We start from the raw sequence: 27,755 nt of genomic DNA, 5'->3' as shown, positions 1-27,755 counted from the left end.
TTCGTGAGTGAGACGTGTTCAAATTAGCTACTTTACCAGCTTCTAGCTCTATAGCGCGTGGGCTGCACGACTTAGCACTAGTTGCAATCGATTTCTTGGGATGGATTTGTATATAATGAGCTAAAATTACACCTATTCTGAAAAACTCGAAGTTGGTGCTGTATTCCAACATAATATATAGTACAATAAAGTCTTCTTCCTTCCCCCCCCCCGCGCGCGCATCATGGCATCATCCCACGCACGCACGGTCAACTTTTTTCTTCCCTTTTCCCTTTTTCCTTTTCAGAGGACTGTGGTATCAAGAGTGGAATACATATAGGTTCTTTCTAGTTCTTTTCGTAGTGGTTGGTGGTATCTTTTCATCCTCGTTAAATCGCCAAAACCGATAGCATGGTATTTATTTGGTCTGAGATGGCGATGCACCTCCCTGATGACTAGCAGAAGCAGCAGCATCCTGTGCAGTTGCTGCCGAAGGAACCGTGGCAGATTGCGGGGCGGCACCGCCTAACCAGCCAAACGCACCGGCCTTCATATCCTTGAGCTGAGCTTCCTGCATCTTCTTTTCCTCCTCGGCCATTTCCTTGAGCCACTGCTCGCCGTTTTCGCGGATCTGCTTGTCGAGGTGGATGTAGTTTTGCTTGTTGAATTCGCGGTACATGTCAATCATCATCTTGCCCTCGCTCATACCTTGTGAGACGTTCTGGTCGCCGAGGACCATGCCTTGCTTGGCGGTGTCGAGACCGAGGCTCTTCATGAACATGCCGCCTGCGCTGCCTCTGCTCTTCTTCTTTTGTTCGGCAAGATCGCGCTGGAATTGCTCGCGGAGTTTGGCTTCTCGGCGCGCGTATTCGGTGGGGATGTCTTTGCCTTCCATGGACTTTAGGACAGTGCGGACATCAATGGGCGTGCCGGTCTGGCTCATCATGGCGAGATACTCGAGGAAGGGAATCATGGAGATGAGGCCCTTGTCGTTGGGGTCGCCTTTCCATTTGGGCAGGACAATGGCGTTCTCTGGCTGGAGCTTGACGTGGGATGGGTCTGTGTCGATGATGATAACTTTTGATAGGTCGCGATTAAGGTAAGAGAGGTCCTAAGCAGATTAGCAAAGTGTGATTATATTGTTTGCAGCAGCTGCAGGCGTACCTTGATGTACTCGCCCTTCTCGAAGCGTGTCGCCTCGCGGAACAGAGGCCACATGACGAGACGGAAGGGGTCGAGTTTGCGGATAATAGGGTCGGCGTCCATGGACTTGACGGAGGTGAAAATGACAAGCTCGTATTGTGAGCTGAGGTAGCGCAAGAAGTAGTCAAGGCCGGGTCGCTTTGCTAATCGGTAGCCGTGCTTGGTAGTCCATTCCGAGTGCAGTAGCAGATCCTCCAAACTTAAGACAAGAGTAAGTTCAGGAGCGCCTCCAGGAATCTTGTCTTTGTCTGGCAGCAGTTTTTGGAAGGTAGGCTCGGTATAGTAGGCCTTTTGTCCATTGATGCGAGCGGCTGCGCGGGCATACATGAGGCCCACTGTCCACCCATTTGGAGCATCTGGATGTGCTGATTCCTCTTCTTCGTTTTCCCAGTTCCTTCCCATGTAGACAGCTCCAGTGGTGCCAAATAGCAGCATTCCAAGGTAAGACCAGTTGGCAACCCTATTCCGCCGCCTGTCGGTACTCGTCTCGTATGCGGATTTGGGTAGTTCCCCGCCTGCGCCTCCCTCACGGCCGCCTGCAGCGCCTGGTATTGGGTCTTCGTTGGGGTCATTCGGGTCCCTCTTCGCCTTTCCTTGTGCTTCGGCCTGCTCTTCAGCAAATGTCGAGGGGATACCATATCGCAGATCGGGTAGAGGTTTTTGTGGCTGTTGTGACTCGGGACTCTCGGTGGTGGGATCGGTGTTCTCAGCAGCCGATTTGGGCCCTGACATCTCGGCGTGCTCTGTGGTGTTGAAATTGTTTCCTGCATCTTGTGACGTCTGGGTGGCGCTCTCAATGGGTCTCGAAGGCTGTGATGGTGTTGTGTTGCTCTCTGGGGACGCTGCAGTATCAAACTCTGGCTGCTCTGAAGACTTTACCGGGTCCGGCTGCGCCTTGTTTTCTTGGGCAAATTTTATGGGATCCGATGGCTTCCAAGTGTTATCTTTTGGCTTTCCAACTTTGGCATATGTGCGATTCCATTGCAATGTAGAGGCTATCGACACTGTGCGCGGAGCAGCAAGTACAGGCCGCGTGCGCAGCGCCCGAAAGGCACCTCGCGGCAGCATGGCGGGCAGAGGGAGAAGCCTAAAGGAAAGCACAAATTAAGAAGAATGAAAGCGTCGAACAAGCAATGCGCCCGTAAAGCACATGGGCTGAAGAATACACGAGAGCGAGGTGGCGGGCGAAATCAATGGGAGTGGAAACCTTCTGCGGTCTTCCGATGAAATAATTGACGGCAAGATTTCTTGGCGCAATGACGCTGCTGCGGCATATGGTAATCGTGTCCTTCACCCGGTCAACGCCATGCGCCCCCACCCCTTGCAGATATAGGCTTCTTGACACGTCTACCCTCCATTGATAAAAACAGTACAGTCTGATGTCGCCTCACGGGCACGCCTTTGCCCATGCGACAGACTGCATGGCCTCTGTGGCGGAATGCGCCAATGCCTGGAGGATCGCCCTTTCAGCTACTATGGACACTCGTACTATGCATATGTTGTTGGGCGACTCTCGCACGTTGTATGACGGATGAAGCCATAGCAGCCCTAAGGTAAATTTGTGCCATATTGCGCATACAGCTGCGTGCGCTCGCTAATTGTAGTACCAGACAAGAGACACGCGATATATTCGACCATGGCTACGACAACTACATGAAATATGCATTCCCTGAGGATGAACTACGACCACTGACATGTGCCCCTCTTACGCGTGACCGCTACAATCCTGCGCACATCGAAGTAAATGACGTCCTAGGAAACTACTCTTTGACCCTGATCGATAGCTTATCCACCCTCGCCATCTTCGCCTCGACCCCTCCACCCAGCAAGACAGGCGCCAACAGGCCCCTGGCAAAATTTCAAGATGGTGTCAAGCTCTTGGTAGAAAACTACGGAGACGGACGGCCTGGGCCAAGTGGCCAAGGGGCAAGATCGAGAGGCTTTGACCTGGACAGCAAGGTGCAAGTCTTCGAAACTGTCATTCGCGGAGTTGGGGGTCTGCTGAGTGCGCATCAATTTGCGGTCGGAGATTTGCCAATACGCGGCTACAAGCCTACAACAGAGCGCAGGGATGGTAAAGAGGGAATTATATGGCCGAATGGATTCGTGTATGATGGGCAGTTGCTACGTTTGGCCAGAGACTTGGCAGAGCGACTTTTACCCGCCTTCAATACACCCACTGGATTGCCATACCCTCGAGTCAATCTGCGACATGGCGTTCCTTTCTACGCCAAATCTCCGCACAACATGGACGCCGAACATGGGCAATGTGGAAGAGACCCCAATGATAAAGGGACCGAAGTTACCGAGACTTGTAGCGCCGGAGCCGGAAGTCTGGTTCTCGAATTCACCGTTCTGAGCCGACTGACAGGCAATCCCCGGTATGAAAAATTGGCCAAGAAGGCTTTCTGGGCAGTTTGGCAGCGCAGAAGCAGTATTGGGCTGATTGGTGCCGGTATCGATGCCGAAACTGGACAATGGGTGAATGCATACACGGGTATCGGGGCAGGAATCGACAGCTTTTTTGAGTATGCCCTCAAGTCGCATATCTTACTCTCTGGTCTGCGTTATGACGAAGCTAATGCTGCCATTGACTCACCCGACGCCTTTCTTACTGCTTGGCTCGATGCGCATGACAGCATCAAACGACAAATCTATCGCGGCGCGCAGCATCAGCATCCCCACTATGCCCAAGTAGATCTCTACACTGGCGCCATCAGAGCATTCTGGATTGACAGTCTCAGTGCATTTTACCAGGGACTATTGACTCTGGCTGGCGAACTGGATGAGGCCATCGAGACACACTTACTGTACACTGCGTTATGGACACGATACTCTGCGATGCCCGAGCGATGGTCGACTGCAACGGGCGGTATTGAACATGGTTTACGCTGGTGGGGTGGTCGGCCAGAGTGGATTGAATCGACCTGGTACCTTTATCAAGCCACCAAGGACCCCTGGTATCTCCATGTAGGAGAAATGGCACTTCGCGACATCAAGAGGCGTTGCTGGACCAAGTGTGGATGGGCGGGTCTGCAGGACGTGCGCACTGGTGAACTCAATGATCGCATGGAAAGCTTCTTTCTGGGCGAGACTGTGAAGTACCTCTTCCTGCTCTTCGACCCATCGCACCCGCTCAACACTTGGGACGCACCCTTTGTCTTTACGACAGAGGGGCATCCTCTGATCATACCTAAACGGCTGAGGCCAAAGAAAAGGACAGCATCGAAGCTTCAGTCTGACGGGCAGACGGCTGAAACGTGCCCTCTCCCGCCAGCTCACTTGCCATTCAGTATTTCGGCGACTGCGGCTCGTCCTGACGTCTATCATGCAGCAAGCCTGGCAAAGTTGCATTTGATGCCGACGATTGAGACACTGGACTCCCCGTTGGTGGAGTTCAACGCAGATCATCCCAGCATCTCAATGTCTGATGTTCGATCACCTTCAAATTACACATACTACCCATGGACTCTGCCTCCTGAGCTTATTCCGCACAACGCTACTAGTTCATCAATGGCGGTTCGGTCGACATTTGATTTGACGTTCCCCAACATGCCGAGCACATCGCTAGTTGGGGCGCTCCAGAGAGTACAAGAAGGAATTCTCGTCAACTCGATCAGTGGACTGCGGTTTGGCATGGTTCGAGAGCATGACCAAGTGCCTGCAATGGACAGTGCAATTGATATGGACGAGCAGTTTCGCATTTATGCCATTTCCAACATTGCGCTGGGACGCGACGAGAAGGTGTTCATGACGCGCTCTACCATGGATAATTTTAATCCACTCGACCCCTTCTTTACCCAGACACGAGACGCCCAGATCTTGGACCTGGTGATTGATGTCCCGCCAGAGCCGACATCTGTAGTGTCGAGCGTGCTGTCTAACCTGGTCAACGACGTACTTGATGGAACAGGTAACTTGTCCGATATGGAGGTTGCGGATGGGATTGAGTTTGAAGTTGATGCAGAGGCGCTCAAGAGTGAGCCTTCGTACCTTTCCAGCCTCCTTTCGTCGCTACAGGCTCTGTTGTCCGCTCCCGTGCCTACTTCGACGTCGACAACATCGTGGTCTGGAGATGGGGATCGGCAGCTTACGAAACGGTATTCTCTAGCGGCAGCACTCCCGACGGGCCCTGGTGCAGTACCGATGCCGGATACGAAAGATGCAGATCTGACGTACAGCGCGGATAAGGCACTAACGTGGACAAAGATCTACGTGCATCCCACGACGCTGTGCAACGAGCGACTTGGAGTGGAGATTGCTAAGCAGTATCAAGTGATTGTGATACCTCGCGGCGACTGCTCATTTTCTACGAAGCTTCACAATGTGCCTGCATACCCACCAAGTAGCGCATCTCTACAGCTTGTGATTATTGTTAGTTTTCCGGAGCACGAGGATGGCTATAGTGATGCAGGACGAGCACCGGCTCAACCACTGCTAGACGAAGCACAGCATACGCCGACGGGGATGCTGCGGCCGAACCCTGTGCCGCTGGTCATGGTGGGAGGAGGGCAAGCGACCGTGGACAAGCTGAAAAGAGCCAGCGGGATGGGAATGAGAAGGCGATATCACTTCCGCAGTCAGGGGGTCAAGATTGGGAATCTGATTGTGTTGTAATAGGGATATGGCAATGGCTGTGGCTGTGGCTTTGGCTTGGCCGTGGCTGTGGCCGTGGCTTGTGGGTATAGAAGGGGGCAGGGTCTGGTTTGATACTACTACTCTACTAACTAATAAAGATGGGATCAAGATTGATTGACACGTCCCAGGGTCCAGTTACAGCGTGGACGTTTGGCTGTCGCACCTGTCACCCGCCTCGGTCCGTTGTGATGTTGTCATAAGTCAGGGGCGGCGGCGATCCCCTCGGCTCACGCGATGACAAGCACGACTTGCCTTCCGCTTTAGGGAGGTAGAGCAGCCTTGGGCACGTGCTCCTCTAACATCGCCGCATCTCGTCTGGTGTTTGGTTGCAGCACCTGGAGCTGTATCGGACCCGACCACAAGGAGAAGCTGGATTTATTGTCCACGTCCCCAAACGGTAGGATACGCCATTTGTCTTTGCCTTGGGCCGAGCAGCTGGTGGCGACTTGTTATCATTGCCTTGGGGTTGGTCCAACCCTGCATACTACTCACATAGCGACTGCGGTACACCCTCACACCCTCACAGTCTCCAGCCTGATGCTCACAGGACGTCGGTCCTCAGCCTGGCCGCACGAGCCGTTGCCACGATGATGCGCCTTCGCCGTGTCTCTCTCTGATCTCTAGTGTTCCTGTGCAGCCATGAGGACGGCGTGGTGGGGGCCTCGCAAAAGCATGCTACCGCCAAACGGGCAGGAGGCGACGCCGCCAAGTCCTGCTATCGCGCAGCAATAGCGTTGAATCGTACAGGCTCCACCACACACACACACATGTACCCCTACCTATCCAAACCCTCGACATGCCTGCCACCACCACCAGAACCGCCTCAGGCGCATTCCCCCCTTCCTTAGGGAAGCCGAGCAGCTGTGGGGTCCAGCTATACGGGTTCCTGCAGGCCACTACCTGGAGCAAAAGCATTGCCATGTACTCATTGCTTGTGCTGGCCTTCCTGTTACAGGCCCCCCGTCCAGGGGTCTCCATATGGACATTTATGCTATACATGTCGGAGCGGAAATAACACTACAGCATCCCGCGCCTATAGCTGCATCTGGAAGGTCCGCCAACTCTCCTCTATATTGTTAGCATACCGATCGGCCAATTTCCTACCTTTCCTGCCTCTTTCTACCAAGTTGCCAAGCAAATCGTTTAACTGGCTCCCGTACGCTTGGGGGCAGACTACGCATGAGGCGAGGCTAGGAAAGGAAGCCGGTGATACATCGCTCCTCGTGTAGGCGCCGTTGCCACCAAACGTGATCCACCAAACCTGCCCGGCATCGCACCGACACCCTGGTCCACTGCCATCTGCCAGACGTGAATAGGCTGCTTTGGTAGCCACCGTAGCGAGGTAGGCCTACATACAACTTCTATAAGACTCACGCCCCTACGCCCTCAGCTGTGTCATCATCTACATCTCGCCACCCTTCCTTTCATTCCCTCTTTCCTCTACTTCGTCATGCGGTCCACACTTCTCGCATCGCTGGCATCGCTGTCGGCCATTGGCGTCTTTGGCCATCCCTACACTAGCCACAGCCAGAATGGACTTAGCAAGAGGGCCCTGAACCTCGATGCTTTCCGTATCAAGCATGCTGCTCAATACATGAATGTCACTGAGGTCCAGGAGGATCCTACCATCGAATCCTCAATCACCAAGCGTGCAACTGCTCAAGAAACTGCCGACGAATTGGTCAAGGCTACTGTGCCCGGTGCTACCTTCCGTCTGGCCGGCGATTCGTATGTTGGCGACAATGGCATCGCCCACTTTTACTACAAGCAGACCGCCAACGGCCTGGACATTGACTCGGCCGACTTCAACGTCAACGTAAGTCACATGGATTCTCATTCAAGTCTGACACGACTAACACTTTCTAGATCGGTCGTGATGGTCGTATCTTCTCGTTTGGAAACTCTTTCTACAAGGGCGAAATCCCAGCACCACCACCAAGTCTGGGCAAGCGTGACTCTGCTGAGCCTGTAGATGCTCTCAAGTCGGCCGTCAAGATTCTCTCCCTTCCCGTATCTGCCGACTTGGCTGCTGCTGAACCCCAGCAAGACGCCAACACATTCACCATCAAGAAAACGAGCGGCTGTGTCAGCGACCCGGAAGCACGCCTTGTCTACCTTATCAACCAAGAGGGCAAGCTTTCCCTCACCTGGAGGATTGAGACTGATATCATGAGCAACTGGCTTCTCACCTACGTAGACGCAGAAACAGGCGACAAGGTCCATGCTGCCGTTGACTACTCTGCCGACGCCACCTACAATGTCTAGTAAGTCATCGCCATTATGATAGGTCCATGTATTTGCTGACTCTTTCCTCTTTCTAGCCCCTGGGGTATCACCAGTCCAGATGAGGGAAGCCGAGTGCTTATCAAAGATCCCGAGTACAAGCCAGCCAGCGAATTTGGATGGCACAGTGACGGCACCACCACGTACAAGACAACCCGTGGTAACAACGCAGTTGCACACACCAACTGGGACAACCAACTCAGCAACCTCCTCACTCTGCCACGTCCCAACGTCCCCAATGATATCTACGATTTCCCCTACTCAACTGCAACCTCGGACTTCAAGACCTACGGCAATGCCTCAATCACCCAGCTCTTCTATACTTCCAACAAGTACCACGATCTCCTACACGTACTAGGCTTCAACGAGAAGGCCGGTAACTTTGAGGCCAACAACAACGGCGCTGGTGGCCTCGGTGCCGACTTTGTCTACCTCAACGCCCAAGATGGAGACAGGGTCAACAACGCAAACTTTGCTACACCACCAGACGGCCAATCTCCACGCATGCGCATGTACATGTTCACTTACACTACACCCAACCGCGACTGCTCCTTCGATGCCGGCGTTGTTATCCACGAGTACACGCACGGTCTCTCCAACCGTCTGACCGGCGGCCCAGCCAACTCTGGCTGCCTCAGTTTGTTCGAATCCGGTGGCATGGGCGAAGGCTGGAGCGACGCCTACGCAACCGCCATCCGCCTCAAGGCCAAGGACACGCGCGCCACCAACTACCCCATCGGCGAGTGGGTCACTGGCCGCCCCGAGGGTATCCGCGCCGCCCTCTACTCGACCAGCATGACAGTCAACCCCCAAGTCTACTCCGACAGCGACAAGGCCACCGCCGTCCACCAAGTTGGCAACATCTGGGCTTCCATGCTCTACGAAGTCCTCTGGAACCTCATCGACAAGCACGGCAAAAACGACGCTGACCTCCCTACCTTCAACGCAAAGGGCGTTCCCACCGACGGAAAGTTCCTCGCCATGAAGCTCTGGCTCGACGGCATGGCCCTCCAGCCTTGCAACCCGACTTTTGTCTCTGCCCGAGACGCTATCCTCGACGCCGACAAGGCGCTGACCGGTGGCGAGAACCAGTGCGAGATCTGGAAGGGTTTCGCCAAGCGCGGTCTCGGTCAGGGTGCTATTTACAATGCTACTAAGCGCACAAACAGCTTTGTTGTTCCTACCGGTGTGTGCAAATAAAGTGAATGAAGGTATGGGAATATGAAATGATGGATGGATGCTATCTTGCCCTGGTTCGTTGTATATATTTTGTATTATCTTTTTATGGTATCTAGGGGAAGAGGGAGGGGCTTAGTATATAAGGAAACCTCCCTTTCCGTTGGGATGAAAGGGTTTTCCCCAACCGACTTTATTTTTGAGGCAAATGAATGAGCACATTTTTACTTCAATTTTTTTTTCAAACTTGAAACAGTGTGTATCTTGGTGCAACTTGATGAATGTGTAAACCTTGAATGTAGGCTTTTTCTTGATAAAGTAGAGAGAAAAAAGAGTTACAATTCAGACTTTCCAAATTGGACAAGGGGTGTTGGGGGGGGGGGGATAGTGTACAAAGAATAGATATACCCAAAAGCAAGAGAAACAGGACATTCTCCTACCATCTACAACACATATCTAAAAAAAGAAGATTATCCAAACTCGAGCTCTGCTTTACTTGATCATCTTGGAAGATGCGTCGTGCTCCGTCGCATCATCATCGACATCATCATCCCACTCGTCTCTCCTCACCCCACTCTGCTCAGCCACCGAAGCCCCAGCCACAGGCGCGACAGGGGCATCCTCGTCACTCTCGTCGTCAAAAGCTGCAGGGTCTGCCAACGGCTGCGTCTCGGGATCCGCGCCTGCCCTTTCCGGGCTGCTCCTCTTTGGCGCGCCCTCTACGCCCTCGTCAGCGGACACGGAGATGCCTCGTCGCCCCCACTTGTTGTGCGGTTGTGTCGAGTCGTTTCGCCGGCCGCCGGTTTCTTCGTCGTAGTCAAAGTCCATGCTCTTTCTGCCGACGAAGCGTCCGACAAGCCATCCCCGATTCAAGTCCTCTGAATCTACTACTCCGCCGTGTCGGAGCTTGACGCGCTGACGTGTGTAGTACACCCATGCGAAGTCGATCATCAGGGCTGTTTGGATAGAGCCCCAGACCCATGATGTAGGGTCGCGGTAGTGGTCCTCGTTGGCGCCGCGTACGATCCAATTAAGCACGTAGAGAAAGCGATACGTGCCCAGTGCGACTAGGTAGTATGAGTCGATGACAGTCGGAACGGTAGTTTGGCGCAAGAGGAGGAGTTGGGGGATGATGCAGACGGATTCGAGAATTTCCGAGAAGACCCAGAGAAACTATTTTTTGGGGGGTCGCGGTTAGCTCGGATGTTTGGTTACTTCTAGCAGAATGGGGAAAAAAAACTAACCTTGAGGAAGCTGCTATGGCCAATAAGGGTCTTCTTGAAGATGAGATACCAAAGAGGGGTAATGATGATGCTTCCAAGCAGACAGTACATGCCAAATTTCCACGCCTTTTCTCGCTCTCTGGTGCGCGCATATACGCTCGTCATAAGAAAGATGATGTATAAAGAAGATAGTGTGTAGAAGATCTAACCACAGTCAGTCCGGTAGTTGCCTGCATGGACAGATCCGAGCGCGACCTACCTTTAGGGAGAAGTTCCATGTGTGCCATACATCCTTTGTAGCCGAAGAAGTGAATATATCGAGGTATCGCGTACTAAATACGAGCGCGTAGAGTACTTGGGTGATGAGGGACACGCCTGTGTGGTATGTTAGCAATGCTGCGACCGGGAGCCTATGGTTAGTCCAACCCACCCTCTGCACTGCTGTTCGCGTGTATGGCCCATATCAATATGAGCTTGGATGATGTATGCGAGACATCGCCGAGGATATGAAAGAGGTTGAACCCCATGTTGGGGACGGAATGCGGTGTGCGACGGCTACACAGTAAGAGGCCTGTGGCCGGCGTATCGGGTTCAGGGTTCGGTGTCGGCACTGCGTGCCAGCACTGTTCTTTGTGATGAGGGATTCCAGTACGGGCCGGTCCAGCGCCACCTGTTGGGAGATTCGGGAATCGGAGATGAGAAATAGCAGGAGTATGGATAGGTTGCGTGGATGATGATGCGTTGCGGAGCTGATGGCTCGCATCCGCATACGCAAGCTACCAGGTATCCGTAACGGCTTGGCGATACCCCGGAGTCCGCTAATCCGCTAGCCCCAATGCAGCATGGCGGATAGAGGGGGTCCGTAAGCATGGGATTCTAAGGCTGACCTACGCATCTTCTAGCCCCGGCAATCCATGGCCTAGCCTCGACAGCCACACGAGGAAATTGACTACAAGACAGGACTACATGGCTGGCCCATTTGCACGAGGGTACTCAAACACGCCCATTAATGTACTCCTGTGACTTGCTATAACGATGTGACCAAATTGTCCGCCTAACCTTGGCAGCAAGGTTGCTTGTGCCGTCTTCATCATCATAGCTAGTATGATTTGCGTATTTTAGCAACTGAAACCGCAATCATATCTGCCCATAGACATCGTCTATTTGTTTCCAAAATCGCTATATCCCACGGTAGCATAGCGGCAGATGAGAGACTCTGCCCCAATCTGCTCAAGTTCTTACACATATATACGAGATGCACGGAGCCAAGAAAGCTGAACAAATTATTGTCTCATTTGTTGCATTCTAGAGCGTGTATTTGAACGCTGTCAAACTAGCCAAAAGGATAAGCATGGAGCACGTAGATTCGCTCCAACCTCTTCACTACTCAAAATGCAGCGAGTCTCTATTTTACAGTTGACGATCTAGCTTGGAGAATGTGCCACAGCCGGAGCAACAGGATCGACAGCATGGGCAAACAAAATGCGTTCCCGTCGATATGTTGTCCCAAAATAGATTTTCGGGAAACCTACTGCTTTATTCTCTCTTTTCTGCTCACTTCGTTTCGCAATGGGGCCTCTTACGGGAGAGGCCGTCGAGGCTCATGCAAGGCCTGCAAGGCCTGCAAGGCGTCCAACGTGGCACATGCGACAGCGGATGACAGCAGATTTTGGAGTAGCTCTAAAACGATGCAGAGGCTGGCCCATGTTGACGGAATGTCTCCAATCATTAGTTGCGGTCACTGCAATCTTGACGGACCCTGAAACTCGTGATTTGGCCAAAGTGAGCGGCATAGCGCGTCATCTCGTCGTATTCTTGATGCACATACAAGGCCCTAGACCCTCCATCATGATTGCTTGCCACGTTTGCGGCGTAGCTACTGCAAGCGTCGGGATTGGGGACACACAAAAATGCGCCTTCCTACCACATTCCAGTAACCATCTCTTTGTAAGCGCCGAAGAAGCCGAGGGCGACAGGCTGGTTAAGACAAGGCAGATTGTGCTAGCAACGAGTAAACACAGGTGCTTAGAATAGCGGTGAGAGACTAGAATTACTGAAGAGTGGCTGTATCAATGCTGGCGAGGCAGTGTAGAGAAAGCGTTGCGATGCGGCATGATGCGGCACGGTGCGGCAGCGAAGTTTAACGCGCAGCCGCCGAACAGGACCCAATGCTCTGCTTATGGGAACTAGCACGGACAGAAGAAAAAGCCTGAGACCTAGAAGGCGTCACGAGAATCCTCTAGACATGGATTGGTCGGCCATAGTCAGTGGTCGACCTGACGAGCGAAGATGATGAGCGGCCGACAGCAAGGGAGCGGGGTGGAATGGAGACGCGCACACAACCAGAGCCTTTAGCCGACCGACAACGCACAGCCTAGAAGGACTAGTAGAGATGGGACCATGATGGTGGGGTGTGACCAGCACCAGCTTGCACCGTCAATCATCTCGGCCCAGCGCCGGGTCGCTGAGGCCATGGTGTGGGGCGATTGTTGACACGGAGGGCACGCGGACTGGCTGGCGACATGAGCGTGTTAGTGGTGGTGGCAGTGATCTTCGAGGCTTGCGTGTATGAGTGGTGGTTGAGGGGGGATGAAGCGAAGGAGGAGGAGAGTTGGGAGGAAGGGCGGATGGGTGGGTGGCACGAATATGGTGAATTAGCGGCCTTTAGCCAACCGAGTGGAGATTAGCGGCCAATGGCAGCTACTCTATCGACGCATTTAAGCGCCTTTGTGTCCACGACCACCAGCTTACCCTCATGCAGGCCTATTTGCTCGCTTTCACCTCTATTCACGCGGCACAGTCGTCCTGCACACCGAATGGGAAGACACGGCCTGGCCAAATCTCGTCCTGCTGCACCATGGACTGCCCCCCTTGTTGTCGGCATCCTATGACGCCGCCAGCTTAGGCGGGCTCGTTGATATCACGCTGCAGCGAAGAGAAATTGACCTCTGGCAATGTCCTGTTTCCGTGAAAAACTCGCGGACAAGAAGGAAGAGGCCGACGTCACCAGGCCGGCCGCCTGAATCAGCGTTGCAACCGGTGGTCCCAGTCCTGAACTGTCGTTTCCATACGGCGCGGCGCGCACACGAGCATTACGGCGACGGCGACGAGCCTACTGTTATGTATACCCATGGCGGCTGGCCAGTGGGGCTAAATGGCAATGGCAATGGCAAGGCTGGGCTTGCGCCTGCACGTTGACTTGTACGCCATGATCATCGCCGTTGTCATCGACCGCGCCCACATGGAGTGAACCCAGCATGCCGTTCCGGGTCAGCAAATGGGTCGGACACAACCGTCGACTGACCATGCATACCTAGCCAATTCGCGGCTCAAGCGCAACGCAGTGCAGCCGGGGTCTCTGCCGCCATACCGTGACGAGCCAGCCTAGACAGCAGGGTGAATGCCCGGGGCGCTAACGTGCAGGCCTGACAGTCAATGCGCGCAGCACCCAATCCTTCCAGGCCTACCGGGGGCATGATACAGTCGATGCACTAGAAAGTAACCTGCACAACCTGTCCGCTATACCATTACTATCTTGATAAATATGACGGAGGCGTCCCCCTAGCCTAGTCGTCTACCTCGAGCCTAAACACCATCACTGCGCGCCCTGTCTTGCCCACCCTACTCCTGCTACTGCCCATCTTCCTTGCTTGCTGGCCATATTGGCAACCAGAGTAGAAGAGGCGCAGCAAGAATAAGGCCCTTCAATCTCCCGCCAGGAATAGAGGCCATGTCGATTACACTTGAATGTGCTATCCCTCCTCCACATCTCTTCCAGTCAAGGCCATCCTCGTGGCAAAGTCCCTACCACAGTCATACTTACCCCGCCTCGACCTCCTCGCCTGCTCCCATGTCTCCTCAGTCGCTCCAACCTTCAATGTCACATCTGCCCGAAAGTCCTCTACCGTCTCACGAGGCCATCCACGTCCCGGCCTCTGCATGGTATGGCCCCTCGATTTCGGCCCCCGAGTGCTCTAGTGAGGTTTGTACTTGATTCTTACCCTACGACTGGCTACTCACATCCACCCACTTAGCCTAGCTATGCCTCATACAACAACTACATTACTCCTCACACATCCTCTATCAATCTGTCGCCACCAGCCACAGCGTTTCCTTATATGCCAAAACATCCGGGATCCGCAACACAGTTGGATCCATCTGTTACGCTGTCTCCAGGCACAGTCTACTCTCGAGACTCGGTGGTACCCGAGCCTGCCAGCCCATTAGAGGAGCCTCAGTCCGACCCAAAGTATTCGTTACATCAGTCGACCTTGCGTCTCGGACCACAGTCTCACCTACTGGACCGAAATCACAGTGGTTTGAGTAACTTGAACACCGCAAGAGCGAACGTATCCTGGGCCATGAACCCCCTGGGCATCCACTCTAGTCATGAATCGTACTATCCGGCGTTCCCATCCTTGAATCATAGCCCTCGTCTGAGCGAACCATCAGTAGAGCTATCAAACCAGATGGTCTCACCACAGCCACGGCGCATGTACACCCCTATTGCCCCTCTACCACAAGAGACGCCTCGATCACATAGCACCAAAAGGTACCATGAGGATGAGGAAGAAGCACTCGACAGCTCTAAGCGTAGGAAACGATCAGATTCGCAAACATCGACACAGTTTGAACTGAGTGAGGAGGACAAGCTCCTACTCAAGCTTAAGGAACAAGACTCTATGCCGTGGAAGGATATCGCAGCGCGTTTCCAGACAGAACTGCAAAAGTCTTATCAGATACCAGCGCTACAGATGCGCTACAAGCGCCTAAGAGAACGAATGCGCGTCTGGACTGACACCGACCGTAAAGCACTACGTATGGCGCACGAGTACTGGTTACAAAACAAGTTTGAGATTATTGCGCAAAAGGTATGTGTCGATTGTAACAACTAGTGTGCACAGCTGACCAATTTCGTAGATGTTGGAGTTTGGTGCTCAGGAGAAATGGACAGCACGGCAATGCTCACGTCAATGGCAAATGATGGATCACCCACCATTGTCATATGCCCAATTCGATCATCATCTTCAGCAGGGCTTTGCCCCTTATGCCATGAGTCCTATTGAGCCGCCACCCAACAACTCCCTGCCCTTCTTGCACACCTGATGGGCTTTCCAGGTCGGGGACGGGCAAACTGGTCACAGCCGTGCCCCTTTACTTCTTCGTCTTCGTCTTCTCTTTCTTCTTCATCTCCGTCTTACCCATCTTCCTCCCATGAATCATTCACCAGAATGATAACAAGCGCTTCGCCTAATACGATGCGGCACGGGCATTGCGTTTTCCAGAAAAAAAACGGGCGGCTTGCATAGGAGATTGGGGCGTGGCTGGCAACGGCAAACGAGCACTGCGCACCGCCCTTTTCCAAGGCTCACAGATCCATATTTTCTTCTTCACTAGATACCCTTGCTTAAGGTCAGCAATGACCGATGTTGTAACGATCCATTCTTTTCTATCGATTGCCACACCAGGTGATCCCTTTCTTCATCATGCCTTACGCACCCATTTTAGACTCAAACGGCGCAAGCCAACGTACGTACATTAGGTCACAACATTCAATGAATGAACCTACAAATCTCTCTAGACAAGCAAAAGCATTCCATTCCAAATAAGCTCATCCAGTAGCCCTGCAACCTACTCCGCACCGTCCCTGCCCAACACGCACGAAACACCTACGCCGCAATCTGCAAAGAGAGGGGGGAAAACTGGCCTTTGCCCGCGCCGCAATCGCCCAAAAAATTGCATTAATGACTAGCAGCGGCACAACACCACCCTCCATGACTGGCCTCTTCTCATGTACAGCCGCCAAACCGGCACGGAATAATTCCACACACCCCATGCCGCAGTAAATATCATGTCTCTCCTTCACCCGCGCGGTTGCCCAACATAGTTGCGTATGTGCGCAAGTGGCACACACATACCCCTCTCTCTCTCTCTCTCGTAGCGATTCTACTCACTAACCTCTTTTTTTTTTTTACCTCGCTTCCCTTTTTGACTTTACCGCGCCGTACGCCATTCGGCCCGTTTCCCAACCGTCGATAGTGGCAATGCCCGCTGTGCGTACATATGTATGTGCCACACACGCACCCCTCTCTACTCCTGCAGAACCCGTCCGTACGTAGCGCTTTTTTGCCCTTGCCGTCGTTGCGGCAACGGCGTGGACATGTGATTGCGAGCACATGCGCGCGCGCGGGTGCGAGACGGATGGCGATTTGGGGAACTGTGCCGCGAGAGAGTAATACCCTTACAAACTACTAGGTAGCGTGATTTGAGGCAAGAGACTAGTGAGGGGACGGAGGGTGTGGGTGTGGGTTCCACACCCACAGCAATAACTTTGTGGGTTGCACGTGTGAAGAAGAGTATCAGGGGATTGAGCCTTTTTGGGATAGTGCTGGGGAATGGGAGGGTGGTGTGGCTCGGGTAGAGTTGCGTGTGCGCGGGAAGGCTTGGGAGGCGAGGTTCGCGCGCGGAATATGGCGCTGGTTTTTTTCTCGGGAAACGGATGTAGGGATCAGGTAGGAAGGGAGGATAGAGAGCGCGCGCTTGCATTTGCGAGGTTTTGACAAGGAGACATTTGATTGGTACTGGTATTGTATCATATGTTTTTTGGTATACTGCATATGTTGCGTGTGGCTGGACCAATGCTAGACGGCGCCTTGGTCTACACAACTACTATAGGTTTGTGAGAAGCCCCACTTCTTTTTGATTGTACAGACAATTCGTATAAAGGGTTTCTTCATCGCGATTTGGGGCGTGAGTGACGCACCGGGCGGGGACAACGCAAGGGCAAGGGGTCTCGGATGATGCACAGCGTACGTACCTGGCCAAAGCAAGTGAATGTGCATCCCTGCATCCAAGATCTGAATACGGGAATCTCACATTCCTATTGAGTCGTTTTGTTCTCACCGGACCTGAAAAGACTGGTATTGGCGATTGCGATTGGAAGGAGTGTGCTTGCCAGGCTACATCGCTGGCTTAACCAACGAAGCTGATCAGCTGAATGAAATTTCTCTTTTATCCAAGGCCACACCAATGACCATATTTGTCTTGTCATAATGGCTGTGCTAGATGTCTGACAGTAGGATCTAGAGGTTGCAATGTCTCTGGTAGAGAGGGCGCAAGTGTGAAGCATGTATGAGCCGAGAGTATCCGTCAAAATATGTTTCCGTTGCCTCGCATGCCGAAGTCACGAATTGCTTCTGAATATCGTTAGTCATAGAGTGTCACGACAAAGGTGACTATCATGAGCTCTTGACATGTCCCTACATCATATCCTATTCAGAAGTGTCTTCGATTTTTGATGGACATGTGATGTCGTCATATTCTTCTTTCAGCATACACGTGTAAGCACAAGCCTCGCATCTTGGAGCTTTTCAGAGGAAATCATCGAGACGAAATTCCCCAGATGTGCCGGCAGTTGCATGAAATACGACCTGACGTGTATCGCTGCCTCTTTACCGTCACTCACCAAGGCTGAGAAGGCAAAAGTAGACACACGACTTAGTAAACCAGATCCAAGTAGGATAATGCGTCTTCTCGCTGTGACTGGCTGCCTAGGCAGGAAATGTGATGAAGACGAATTTGCCATTTGCTCAGCGACTGCTCACAGCTTACTCGGGGAAGAGGGAAGTTTCACTCCACAAGCTAGTAAGCTTACTTACATCCGCTCGCTAATGTCGTCGCGGACCGTGTCCATGGCCGGTTTGCTGTGCGCATAAGCGGCTTACAGATTTGTGTTATAGGTTTCCAGCGGCCCGGCCGACCCTACGGCAAACCATGGGACGCCTGATAGCGGCTGGGCTCCAAATACTACGTCTATTAGGAAAGGAGTACGAGCCAGGAACCCCGGTGTCCGGGACCTTCTGGAAAACCTGACAGACTGCCTATTTTCTTACTCGAAGCCCTAGGAGATGTGACGAGACATGCTGTCAGCATTAAGGTCGGCGTAGTAAACCCCCACGTCCGTGAGTCGGTGTGCATCTCGCAGCTGCCCGGAAGCCATTGCGGTCTCAGATGGGTGGCTGTCGGCACTCGACAGCAGTCTTTGCTTTTCGTGTTCGTAGAGTCAGCACCCAATCGTGATTCGGCTGAGGAGCGTGGGAGGCCCAATGGCGTGCTCGGCGAACGTTACATTGGTCAATCCCCGAGAAGTCATCCACGTTGCTGAACGGGCGATAAGCCGAGAGTCAGTATGGAGACTTGGATGTGGTGGAACCTTCCTGATAGAGCCATAGTCGAGATGTGTGTCGAGCCACACGGCAAGCAAGGAGCCTGGGAACTCGAGGGGTAACTGGGAGGTTGACAACAGAGGGGCAAGGCACTGTACTTGTGAAAGTGCACTCTCACTCTGTTCCAGCGCCTCGACTGGGTCCATGTTTCATGATCTGCGCCCTACATTAGCGAAGTGGTGTTTCCCTTCCTACGGGTTTGCACAATAGAGTCGACCGATAATCATGGGCGTTGTTGAACTGCAGTCCATTTAGCCGCACCATACAGGGTTCGTCGGCAGCAAGGAAAGCCGTCTGCTCGGGCTCGTGAGGTCATGCTGCACGTGCGCATCAGCATACCTCCCCCACCTTCCCTCTCACCAGCTGATGAACGATCACTCGAGCTTGCAAATCGTCTGGGTGGCAGGCTGACGGGCGGACAAAGCTTGAAGCCATGGCTGAAATCGATCTTTAAAACCAAGATGCGATCGGAAGCTGTGGAGCATCGGTTGCACGACGTGTTTATCGGCTAATGTTGAAGAGCTGTTGAACGAGTCGAAGGCTCTGCCAAGCTCAAAAACGTAAGATATGTTCTGGGAACGTTACCGAGGTGCGGAGCCAAACGCCGATCTACCGGTGAATACGAAGACGGATGGAGGCTGCAAGCGAATGTCCCCTTTGAGCAAGCGCATGCCCATGGTACAATGGCAAAGTGCAGACGCAGACGAAAAAGCCCGGGAGCTTTGCATACTTGTAAGCTCGTATAGGCACGCACGGTGGCTTCTAGCAGCGTCCACGATTAGGCACGGGATTGTGTACTTTGTTTTCGCCCCACTGACCTTCTTGTTCGGTATCTTCCCCAGATCTTCTTCGGCCCTTCTAGCGCTTATGGCGTCCGTCAAGTCGGGTGCCGTGCAGCTGAGGCCCGCGAAGCCGCCCAGGGTGCGCATGAGACTTGTAGACGCGACGCTTGTGTGCCAGTCTAGAGCACTGGATACATGAGCGTTTACAGTAAGCGCACTGAGCGTGATAGGAGACGACTAATATTTAACCGGTCATGGTGTTCTGTCTAGGTTAAATGTGCTGCTGCGCCATGTCCCGGGACTGTGGAACATGTGTGCATTGAATGACCATTAATACTGCCGTTTTGGGTGGAAATGTAGGATAAGTCTGCAAAAATGTGAGGTTTGGGGTGTTAAGTTGCGAGGTTGTCGTGAGGGGCACTTGGGATAAGTCGGACAAGAAACTAAAAGCCGACACGTTATCCAGGAAGGCAGCCACCCACACCAATAGCTCTTTACTCATTCGTCAAGGTGTGTTATCTCCGAAAACCCCGCCACCAGGCCGTGCATCTGCTGTGTATACGTAATGCCTCTGCGTCTTTGATGTCTTGAGACCGGCGAAGCTCACTTACAAAAGGCATATTGTCTTTTCACTTTGTTGCCTGGGCTGGGTAGTATGCGCACAGCATTGGGACGAATCTCGCGTTTGACCTCTCAACTTCCATCGGTCAATTCACCCCGTTTCCTTCACGCCTCATCAGCCAACATGACAGCTCTGACTATCGAATCTCGGTACTTGATGCCATCGGGCTACAAGATCCCCGTACTCGGCTATGGTGTGTATCAAACACCTGCAGAAATTGCCACAGAAGTGGTTCAGCACGCACTCAAAGTCGGATATCGCCATGTAGATTCAGCCGTGGCATACAGGAACGAGGCACCTTCCGCAGAGGGCATGAAGAAGTCGGAAATTCCCAGAGAAGACCTTTTCTTTACCACAAAGATTCCGCCAAAGGATATGTCTTATGAAACGGCAAAAAAGCACATTGACAGTACACTTGAGAAGACGGGCTTTGACTATGTTGATCTCTACCTGCTACACAGTCCATATGGTGGCAAGGTCAACCGAATTGGCGCATGGAAAGCGCTCGTTGAGGGTGTACAAGCCGGTAAAATCCGGTCCATTGGCGTGTCCAACTACGGTGTGCATCATCTTGATGAGCTTGAGACATGGATCAAGGACACGGAAGAGAAAGAGGGTAAAGGCAAGGGCGGAGTGATCAGCGTCAATCAGGTCGAACTACATCCTTGGCTTGCGCGGCCTGATATTACAGAGTGGTGCAAGAAGCGGGGTGTGTTATGCGAAGCATATTGTCCCATTGTACGCGCTACCAAGAACGACGACCCTTTGCTCAAGTCACTTGCGCAAAAATACAACAAGACGCCATCACAAATCTTGCTACGGTGGAGCTTGCAAATGGTGTGTCCAAAGCCCCCCCTCGTCGCTTATATGGACTAACAACCAGGATAGGGATTTGTACCACTGCCAAAGTCTGTTACCAAGTCAAGAATCGAGGAGAATGCACAGATATATTCCTTTGAACTCTCTGAACAAGACATGAAGAGTCTGGACACTGGAGTATACGAGCCTTGTTCATGGGATCCCACAGTTAGTCATGATTAGTGTTAGGAATACAAAAGGTCTAGCCTAAATGTGTAACCAAATGAGATGAATTGATGCTTACTGAGTATTCTTATTGTGTGCCATTCGGTACTAAAGTTCCAACGGTACTAAAGTTCCAACGGTCTCTTGACCTGCGATGCTTTAGCAGCAATTGTAGTTTCATCTGGACTCGATTTGACATGTGATTCATCTGGTCTAGCTGTGAGTACTGTTGTTATAGATGCCGAGGTTGTCCGACATATTGGAATGGGATTGCCAAAAATATTGGAGACTCAAGTGAGCGCGTCGCATGTGACGTTTGCGACGCGTAAAAACATGGCTACGTCATCCTGACCTACACATGAAAAGCGCATACAATTCGAACGTGCCCTTACAAGATACTTAACTTACCTAGTTTTTTGATACACTTTGACACCCATTCAAGTCTTTTCAGTAACACATTAAGCGGAAGCCTTGCTACTACACCTGCGCATAATTCACCATGGCACCAAACAAAAAGGTTCTCATCATCCTCTCCGACGCCAGCTCTTTCCCTCTATACAACACTGGTAGCGATGGAAAGACAGTCTCACAAGACTCTGGCTACTTTCTTATGGAGCTTGCCAAACCACTGTCCAAGATTCTAGACGCAGGCTATGAAGTTACGTTTGCATCACCTGAGGGCAAAGAACCCACACCGGACCCTTTGAGCGTGTCGCTTGCCGCCTTCGCGGGCAACTACTACGAGAAGCAGCGCGAACTGGACCTGATTGAAAGGATGAAGAAGGAGAATGGCTTCTCAAGGCCGAAGAAGTTTTCTGAAATTAGCGATGAGGAGCTGAAGGGCTTCGATGGTGTCTTCATTCCTGGAGGGCATGCGCCCCTAAGGGATCTCGGAGACAATGCAGATCTGGGCCGTGTGCTATCGCATTTTCACGGCGAGTTGAAACCTACAGCAGCCATCTGCCACGGTCCGTGGGCATTCCTGTCTACCAAGTATGGGCCCAAGAAGGAATTTGAGTACAAGGGGTACAAGATGACAAGCTGGTCGGATGCAGAGGAGAAGGTGATGGAGACGATGTTGAGGGGTGAGATTGATAAGGTTGAGAGTAGGCTGCGAGAAGAAGGTGCTGATATGCAGGAGGGTATCGGAAAAAGTCTGGGCAGCATCACTGTAGATAGGGAGCTTGTGACGGGAGATAATCCGATGGCGGCGAATGCGCTTGGAGATAAGTTTTTGGAGATGCTGGCTGCAAGATGATAGGGTAGGGGGACGAGGAAAAAGAACAAAGTAGATACAAGTATTGAGGAATTTGAGCACAAACAGGGTATTGGCAGTATGCTGTGGTGTCATGCAGAGATAGTACTTACATAGTTGGAAGGTGAGCAATGGGACCAGCCCATGGCAGATCGGATGGATGCGGAACAACGGGGGGCACGCACACACACACACATACATATACACACAATGGCTGACTGCACGTGCCCCAGGCTCCTCAACGTCAGGTTAGGCAAAGAACGACAAGTGCAAATGCCGCAGCGTTCAAGGTGCCAGAACCAAGGGCTTCGTTGATAGACATGGCTGACCGCCCTGCCGCTCAGCAGCTAGCGAACCCCGCACACAGGAGGCTGCCACCGATAACCGTCGATATTCCATCTGCATCTGCGCCATGGCAGTCAGATCAGCGAAACACCTTGCGTAATGGTGCTGGCACATGGGTCTCGATACCCGGCATAGGCGCAGGGCTAGATCTCCATACGGGAATATCAACAGCGGCAGCCGTGGGGCGATCGATATCACAGGCAGCAAGTTGCCGAATACACACTGCTTAGCTGCCGTTGCTATTGCCCGTCCGTCGGCGGCCCCAGTTTGGCGGCAAGCCGCTTTTTTCTTCTCGAGTGGCAGAAAAGCATAGTTCAGACATGACGCAGGGCCAACTGACAGCCCATCGCCGACCCGACCCGCCCCTTTATACCTGATCCCCAGCTGCACATCGGCTGCCAGCCTCGAGAAGTCGCCCCCGCAGCATGGCTGTCCCAGGATACAGGCTGGGAGTTGATGTAGGAGGGTGAGTAATGTGTCGCTCCAAATCTGCTTTACTGGCTGCCTAAGTATCGCCCAAACCCGGCATACTTACACAGCGGCTAGTCTTGAATCACATCATGGCCGAGATGCTACATTTGCCCCGTAGCTACGGCTACCATTCCCTTGCCCCTCCCTCCAAGCGCCACCAAACACGGAACAACGACAATAGCGTGCGGCTGACTCGAGCCCAGGACCTTTACCGATGGTAGGCATCATCTCATGTAGCCCTCACATTCATCCTTTAACCCACTCAGTCTGTGTAATTACCCCCAACGGAGAGGCCGTTCGCACAAAGCTACCCACAGACACTCAGGATCAGTCCATTGGAGTGCAAAAGGGTGTGCAGCAAGCCCGCCACATCCTCAAGGAAAAGTACAACTGGCAAGGCAAATTCCAATACATACATCATGGCACCACGACTGCCACCAATGCTGTCCTCGAAGCAAAGGGTGCCAAATGCGGCCTTGTCGTTACAAAGGGCCACAAGGACATCTTGGCTGTCAGACGGAGCCACATTCCTGGTGGACTCGGAGCTTGGATGAATTACGAGCAACCTGAGCCTCTTGTACCTCTCGAACGGACCGTCGAAGTCAAAGAGCGCATCAAAATCGATGGCAGTGTCTACTGCGAATTGGACGAAGAGCGCTTTCGGCATGATTTGCAGGACCTCAAGCAACAAGAGCCCGAAGCGATTGCCGTGTCCTTGCTGAATTCATTTACCAACAACGCCCATGAGGAGCGTATCAAGACTATATTGCACGAGGAATTTGGGTCGCACGTTGAGATCGTCGCGTCAATGGACGTCCTGCCAGAGATTCAAGAATACGAGCGCACGGCCACAACAGCTACAAATGCAATGGTCAAACCGGTAGTCAAGAGATACATGCAGAACCTTCAGAACAAGCTTGCCAAAGATACCGATGTAATTCGGATCCTGAAGTCTGATGGGGACTTGACTTCCGTCCAGCTGGCAGGGGAGACACCAGTGCGCATTCTCATGAGTGGCCCGGCTGGTGGTGTCAAGGCTGTCTCGCATTTGGTTGCCAAAAACACACCCTACAAGAACCTCATCACGTTCGACATGGGCGGCACGAGCACTGATTGCGCTTTGCTCAAAGGTAGCGACGTCATTATCCGACAGGAAACCCAAATCGGACATTTGTCAGTGCGCGCGCCATCGGTCGACGTGAATACAGTGGGGGCTGGCGGAGGCTCGATTGCGGTATACAATGACTTCACCAAGAGTCTGCGTGTAGGGCCTGAGTCCAGTGGCGCCACACCAGGTCCAGCAGCCTATGGCAAAGGTGGTGTACAAGCGACCGTTACAGATGCGAACCTGGCACTAGGGAGACTACCGTCAAAGCTGTTGGGTGGCACTTTCGCACTTGATGTCGCAGCATCCAATAAGGCAGTTGAGTCGATCGCCAAACAAATGGGCATTGATATGACGTCGGCAGCCGAAGGGATCATCGATTTGGTAAACGAATCTATGCATGGTGCTCTTCGCCTGGTTTCTGTAGAACAGGGCTACGACCCCAGGGACTTTGCACTTGTCGCGCTCGGTGGTGCTGGGCCTCTTCACGGCAATGCTCTCGGAAAACTACTTGGCTCTTGGCCTGTCATCGTCCCCCCTTCTCCTGGAGTGCTATGTGCTCAGGGTGATGCCATTACCAAAATGTCTTACGAGCAGACCCGCACGTATATTCGAAACCTCTCGCAAACTTCAGAAACGGAACTCAAGGAGACACTGTTAGCACTCAAGGATGACGGTGTGACCAATATGAAGGCTTCTCTTGCAAACGATGACGCCGAGCTCCATGTCATATATCAAACTGACATGCGATATAGAGGTCAGGAGATGACGCTTACTGTCGGGATGGATTCTGATGAGCTTGACAATTCATCTAATCTGCTTGAGAATCTGCGCAATAAGTTTAATAAAGCACATCAGCATCAGTTCGGCTTCTCGAACGACAATGCAGAAGTCGAGACCATGCGCTTGCGTGCTAAAGTCATGGATGCTTCTGAAGAGGTGGCCTTGAAGCCTGTAGAGCGCGCCAATACCTCGGAGCTATCAGAAGCTGCCATCATAACGAAACAAAACATTGTATATGAAGGCAAACAGGTGGAGGCAACCTTTTGGGACCGCACGCTACTTGGTGGTGCTGGAAAGATCGTGTACGGTCCAGCTGTCATCTCGGAGATGGACTCTAATACTCTGATACTTCCCGGCTTCTTTGGCGAGATCGATTCCATGGGCAATATCCTCATATGGCCTGTAGATAAGAAAGCGTCAGAAAGGGTGGCACACACGAAGGAATCCGCACAAAAGCTTATCAAGGACTATCCCATCGTTGCAACTCTGATTGCTTCTGCGCTTGGTTCCATTCGAAGAGAAATGGATACCCTTGTTAGTAACCCTATTAGCAATTTTCGTTTGACACGTACTAATCTCCATGACTCAATAACAGATGCTTCGCTGTGCGATGAGCCCAGCTATCCGTGAGCAACAAGACGAGTTCAATGTCATTACCAATACCCGTGGCCAAATGCTAGTTGGTCAATTCGGGTCTTTTATAACTGAATTCCTGGCAGGTTGGGACGGCACTATCGAAGAAGGCGACGTATTCATCACCAATGATGTTTATCAAATCGATGGTGCTGTCTCACACCTCAACGACATCGTCGCACTGTTGCCCATATATCACGAGCATCGACTCATAGGCTGGGCGGCCAACTTTGGCCATTTGACCGATGTTCAAGCCAAAGTGCCGGGATCCATGAGTGTCAATGCTAACACAATCTTTGAAGATGGCCTTCAAATTCCAATTGTCAAGCTCTACGCAAAAGGTGTGTACAACGAGAGTCTTGCAGCCGTCCTTTTCCGCAATTCACGGGTGCCGGAATGGTTCCAGAGTGATCTCATGGCTCTTGTCACCGCCTGTCGCACAGCCGCTACTCGGGTCGTCGAGCTCTGCGATCGTTACACCCCAGAAGTATATGAAGCAGCCACGGAATCGCTACTAGAACAAAACAGGACCGCCATCAAGACGGTTATCGATGAGAAGCTCGGCACCCAGGAATCAAGCTTCACAGACTTTGTTGACGACGATGGGCAAGGCGCAGGCCCTTATGCGATTTCTTGCTCCATGAAGAAAGAGAATGGAAAGTTGGTGTTTGACTGGGACGGCACATCACCGCAATCGAGTTCTGCGATGAACTTTTATCTTTCGGTCAACATGTTCAAGATGTTTGTTGGTTATCACCTACTGGCAATTTACGATCCCCATGCCATTGTCAACGATGGCTTCCACGATCTGCTCGAAGTTAGAATTCCTACTGGTACCATGCTTCGACCTGTCCGACCAGCTGCCGTCAGTTGTCGGACACATGCCCTAGGTCGTGTAATGGACATTCTACAGGCGCTATTTGGGCAACAGAACCCTGAGCATCGTAGCGCAGCCGGGTTTTCAGACTCGCCGCATCTCTTCTACTCTGGCTTCAATCCTGAGGGTGAATTCTTTTTGATGTACCAGATTGGCTTCGGAGGCGTACCTGCACGACCTATTGGCGACGGACCAGACTGCCACTGCCTATTCCCCGCAATCAAGTCAATACCCACGGAGAATATCGAGCTCTACTTTCCCGTCATCATCGAAGCCAACGAAGCGTTACCAGACTCTGGAGGTGCAGGATACTATCGCGGGGGAAACGCACAACGAACAATCTACAGATTCTTGTGCGAAGGAGACGTCAGCATTCACGATGATAGATGGCTCGTCAAGCCTTGGGGAGTCAATGGTGGCAAGCCTGGAAGCAGGTCAAGAAAGGTATTATACCGAAATAAGAGTTTTGGAACAGCAGAAGAGAAGGATAACATTGAAATGTGTCATTCCAAGCAAGACTATATACACGTTCATCCAGGTGAGATTTAAGCTTTGCAGTGTACTTAGACGTAGAAACTAACAGCACACAGGCGACGTTTTGGAATGGATAACCTGGGGCGGCGGGGGCCTCGGTGACCCCCTCACACGCCCTCAAGAGCAAGTAGCCAAGGAAGTCCACCGCCGACTAGTCACTGTTGAAGGTGCCAAGACCAACTACGGTGTGATTGTGGACCCAAAGACCTTTGCCGTCGACGAAGCTGCCACTACACGCCTTCGTGAATCAATGCACAATGAACGCGCGAAGACGGGTTATACCACGCATGATACGATAGACCGTGGAGGCAAGATGAGCGACTTACTGGCGAGATGCGAAGCAGAGACTGGAATAAAGCCACCTATGCCACAGTGGGAGAAGAAGGCATATGGACCGCATGCCGGGTTGGCGTATGTGAAGAAATGGTATGAGACGATGTCACGGGAGGGTATGAAGAGATGGGATGAGCTGTGAGTTGGATGGTAGTGTAATCGCTCTTTGAGATTTGATGCTTTCGTTCGAACTATTCCTGATGTCAACGCAATCATTCTGAATGTTGTAAGTTGCAAAAAACCTGCGTTTGTATTTACTAAACCG

At 52.4% G+C, this 27,755-nt stretch overlaps 9 protein-coding genes across 9 annotated transcripts; 6 read left to right on the top strand and 3 right to left on the bottom strand.

Annotated features, from left to right (window-relative positions):
* Positions 1-397: 397 nt before the first annotated feature.
* Positions 398-2,250, bottom strand: COCMIDRAFT_107254 (uncharacterized protein; the record flags this gene model as incomplete). Its single annotated transcript, XM_007694275.1, has 2 exons — positions 398-1,090; positions 1,144-2,250. 2 exons carry the CDS (start codon positions 2,248-2,250, stop codon positions 398-400), a joined length of 1,800 nt encoding a protein of 599 aa, XP_007692465.1.
* A 339-nt stretch (positions 2,251-2,589) lies between these two features.
* COCMIDRAFT_107257 (glycoside hydrolase family 47 protein) lies at positions 2,590-5,799 on the top strand (the record flags this gene model as incomplete). Its single annotated transcript, XM_007694274.1, has 2 exons — positions 2,590-2,735; positions 2,793-5,799. 2 exons carry the CDS (start codon positions 2,590-2,592, stop codon positions 5,797-5,799), a joined length of 3,153 nt encoding a protein of 1,050 aa, XP_007692464.1.
* Positions 5,800-7,270: 1,471 nt separating this feature from the next.
* On the top strand, positions 7,271-9,303 carry COCMIDRAFT_9208 (uncharacterized protein; the record flags this gene model as incomplete). Its single annotated transcript, XM_007694264.1, has 3 exons — positions 7,271-7,636; positions 7,687-8,084; positions 8,142-9,303. The coding sequence occupies 3 exons, from the start codon at positions 7,271-7,273 to the stop codon at positions 9,301-9,303; spliced, it is 1,926 nt and encodes a 641-aa protein (XP_007692454.1).
* A 468-nt stretch (positions 9,304-9,771) lies between these two features.
* On the bottom strand, positions 9,772-11,029 carry COCMIDRAFT_107253 (uncharacterized protein; the record flags this gene model as incomplete). The annotated part of the gene is made up of 4 exons (XM_007694273.1): positions 9,772-10,452; positions 10,524-10,706; positions 10,762-10,877; positions 10,933-11,029. 4 exons carry the CDS (start codon positions 11,027-11,029, stop codon positions 9,772-9,774), a joined length of 1,077 nt encoding a protein of 358 aa, XP_007692463.1.
* Positions 11,030-14,352: 3,323 nt separating this feature from the next.
* COCMIDRAFT_9206 (uncharacterized protein) lies at positions 14,353-15,608 on the top strand (the record flags this gene model as incomplete). Its single annotated transcript, XM_007694263.1, has 3 exons — positions 14,353-14,484; positions 14,537-15,373; positions 15,423-15,608. 3 exons carry the CDS (start codon positions 14,353-14,355, stop codon positions 15,606-15,608), a joined length of 1,155 nt encoding a protein of 384 aa, XP_007692453.1.
* A 3,370-nt stretch (positions 15,609-18,978) lies between these two features.
* On the bottom strand, positions 18,979-19,656 carry COCMIDRAFT_40740 (uncharacterized protein; the record flags this gene model as incomplete). The annotated part of the gene is made up of 3 exons (XM_007694271.1): positions 18,979-19,075; positions 19,148-19,270; positions 19,313-19,656. 3 exons carry the CDS (start codon positions 19,654-19,656, stop codon positions 18,979-18,981), a joined length of 564 nt encoding a protein of 187 aa, XP_007692461.1.
* Positions 19,657-20,254: 598 nt separating this feature from the next.
* COCMIDRAFT_9205 (uncharacterized protein) lies at positions 20,255-21,172 on the top strand (the record flags this gene model as incomplete). Its single annotated transcript, XM_007694262.1, has 2 exons — positions 20,255-20,968; positions 21,020-21,172. 2 exons carry the CDS (start codon positions 20,255-20,257, stop codon positions 21,170-21,172), a joined length of 867 nt encoding a protein of 288 aa, XP_007692452.1.
* A 481-nt stretch (positions 21,173-21,653) lies between these two features.
* COCMIDRAFT_40738 (uncharacterized protein) lies at positions 21,654-22,412 on the top strand (the record flags this gene model as incomplete). The annotated part of the gene is made up of 1 exon (XM_007694270.1): positions 21,654-22,412. The coding sequence occupies one exon, from the start codon at positions 21,654-21,656 to the stop codon at positions 22,410-22,412; it is 759 nt and encodes a 252-aa protein (XP_007692460.1).
* Positions 22,413-23,179: 767 nt separating this feature from the next.
* Positions 23,180-27,632, top strand: COCMIDRAFT_9203 (uncharacterized protein; the record flags this gene model as incomplete). Its single annotated transcript, XM_007694261.1, has 5 exons — positions 23,180-23,220; positions 23,429-23,442; positions 23,492-25,647; positions 25,709-27,161; positions 27,214-27,632. The coding sequence occupies 5 exons, from the start codon at positions 23,180-23,182 to the stop codon at positions 27,630-27,632; spliced, it is 4,083 nt and encodes a 1,360-aa protein (XP_007692451.1).
* Positions 27,633-27,755: the final 123 nt, after the last annotated feature.

This window comes from Bipolaris oryzae (assembly GCF_000523455.1).
Source record: "Bipolaris oryzae ATCC 44560 unplaced genomic scaffold scaffold_206, whole genome shotgun sequence".
NCBI classification, from domain to species: domain Eukaryota; kingdom Fungi; phylum Ascomycota; class Dothideomycetes; order Pleosporales; family Pleosporaceae; genus Bipolaris; species Bipolaris oryzae.
The sequence above is the reverse complement of the archived record's forward strand: the minus strand, read 5'-3'. Positions and strand labels throughout refer to the sequence as shown.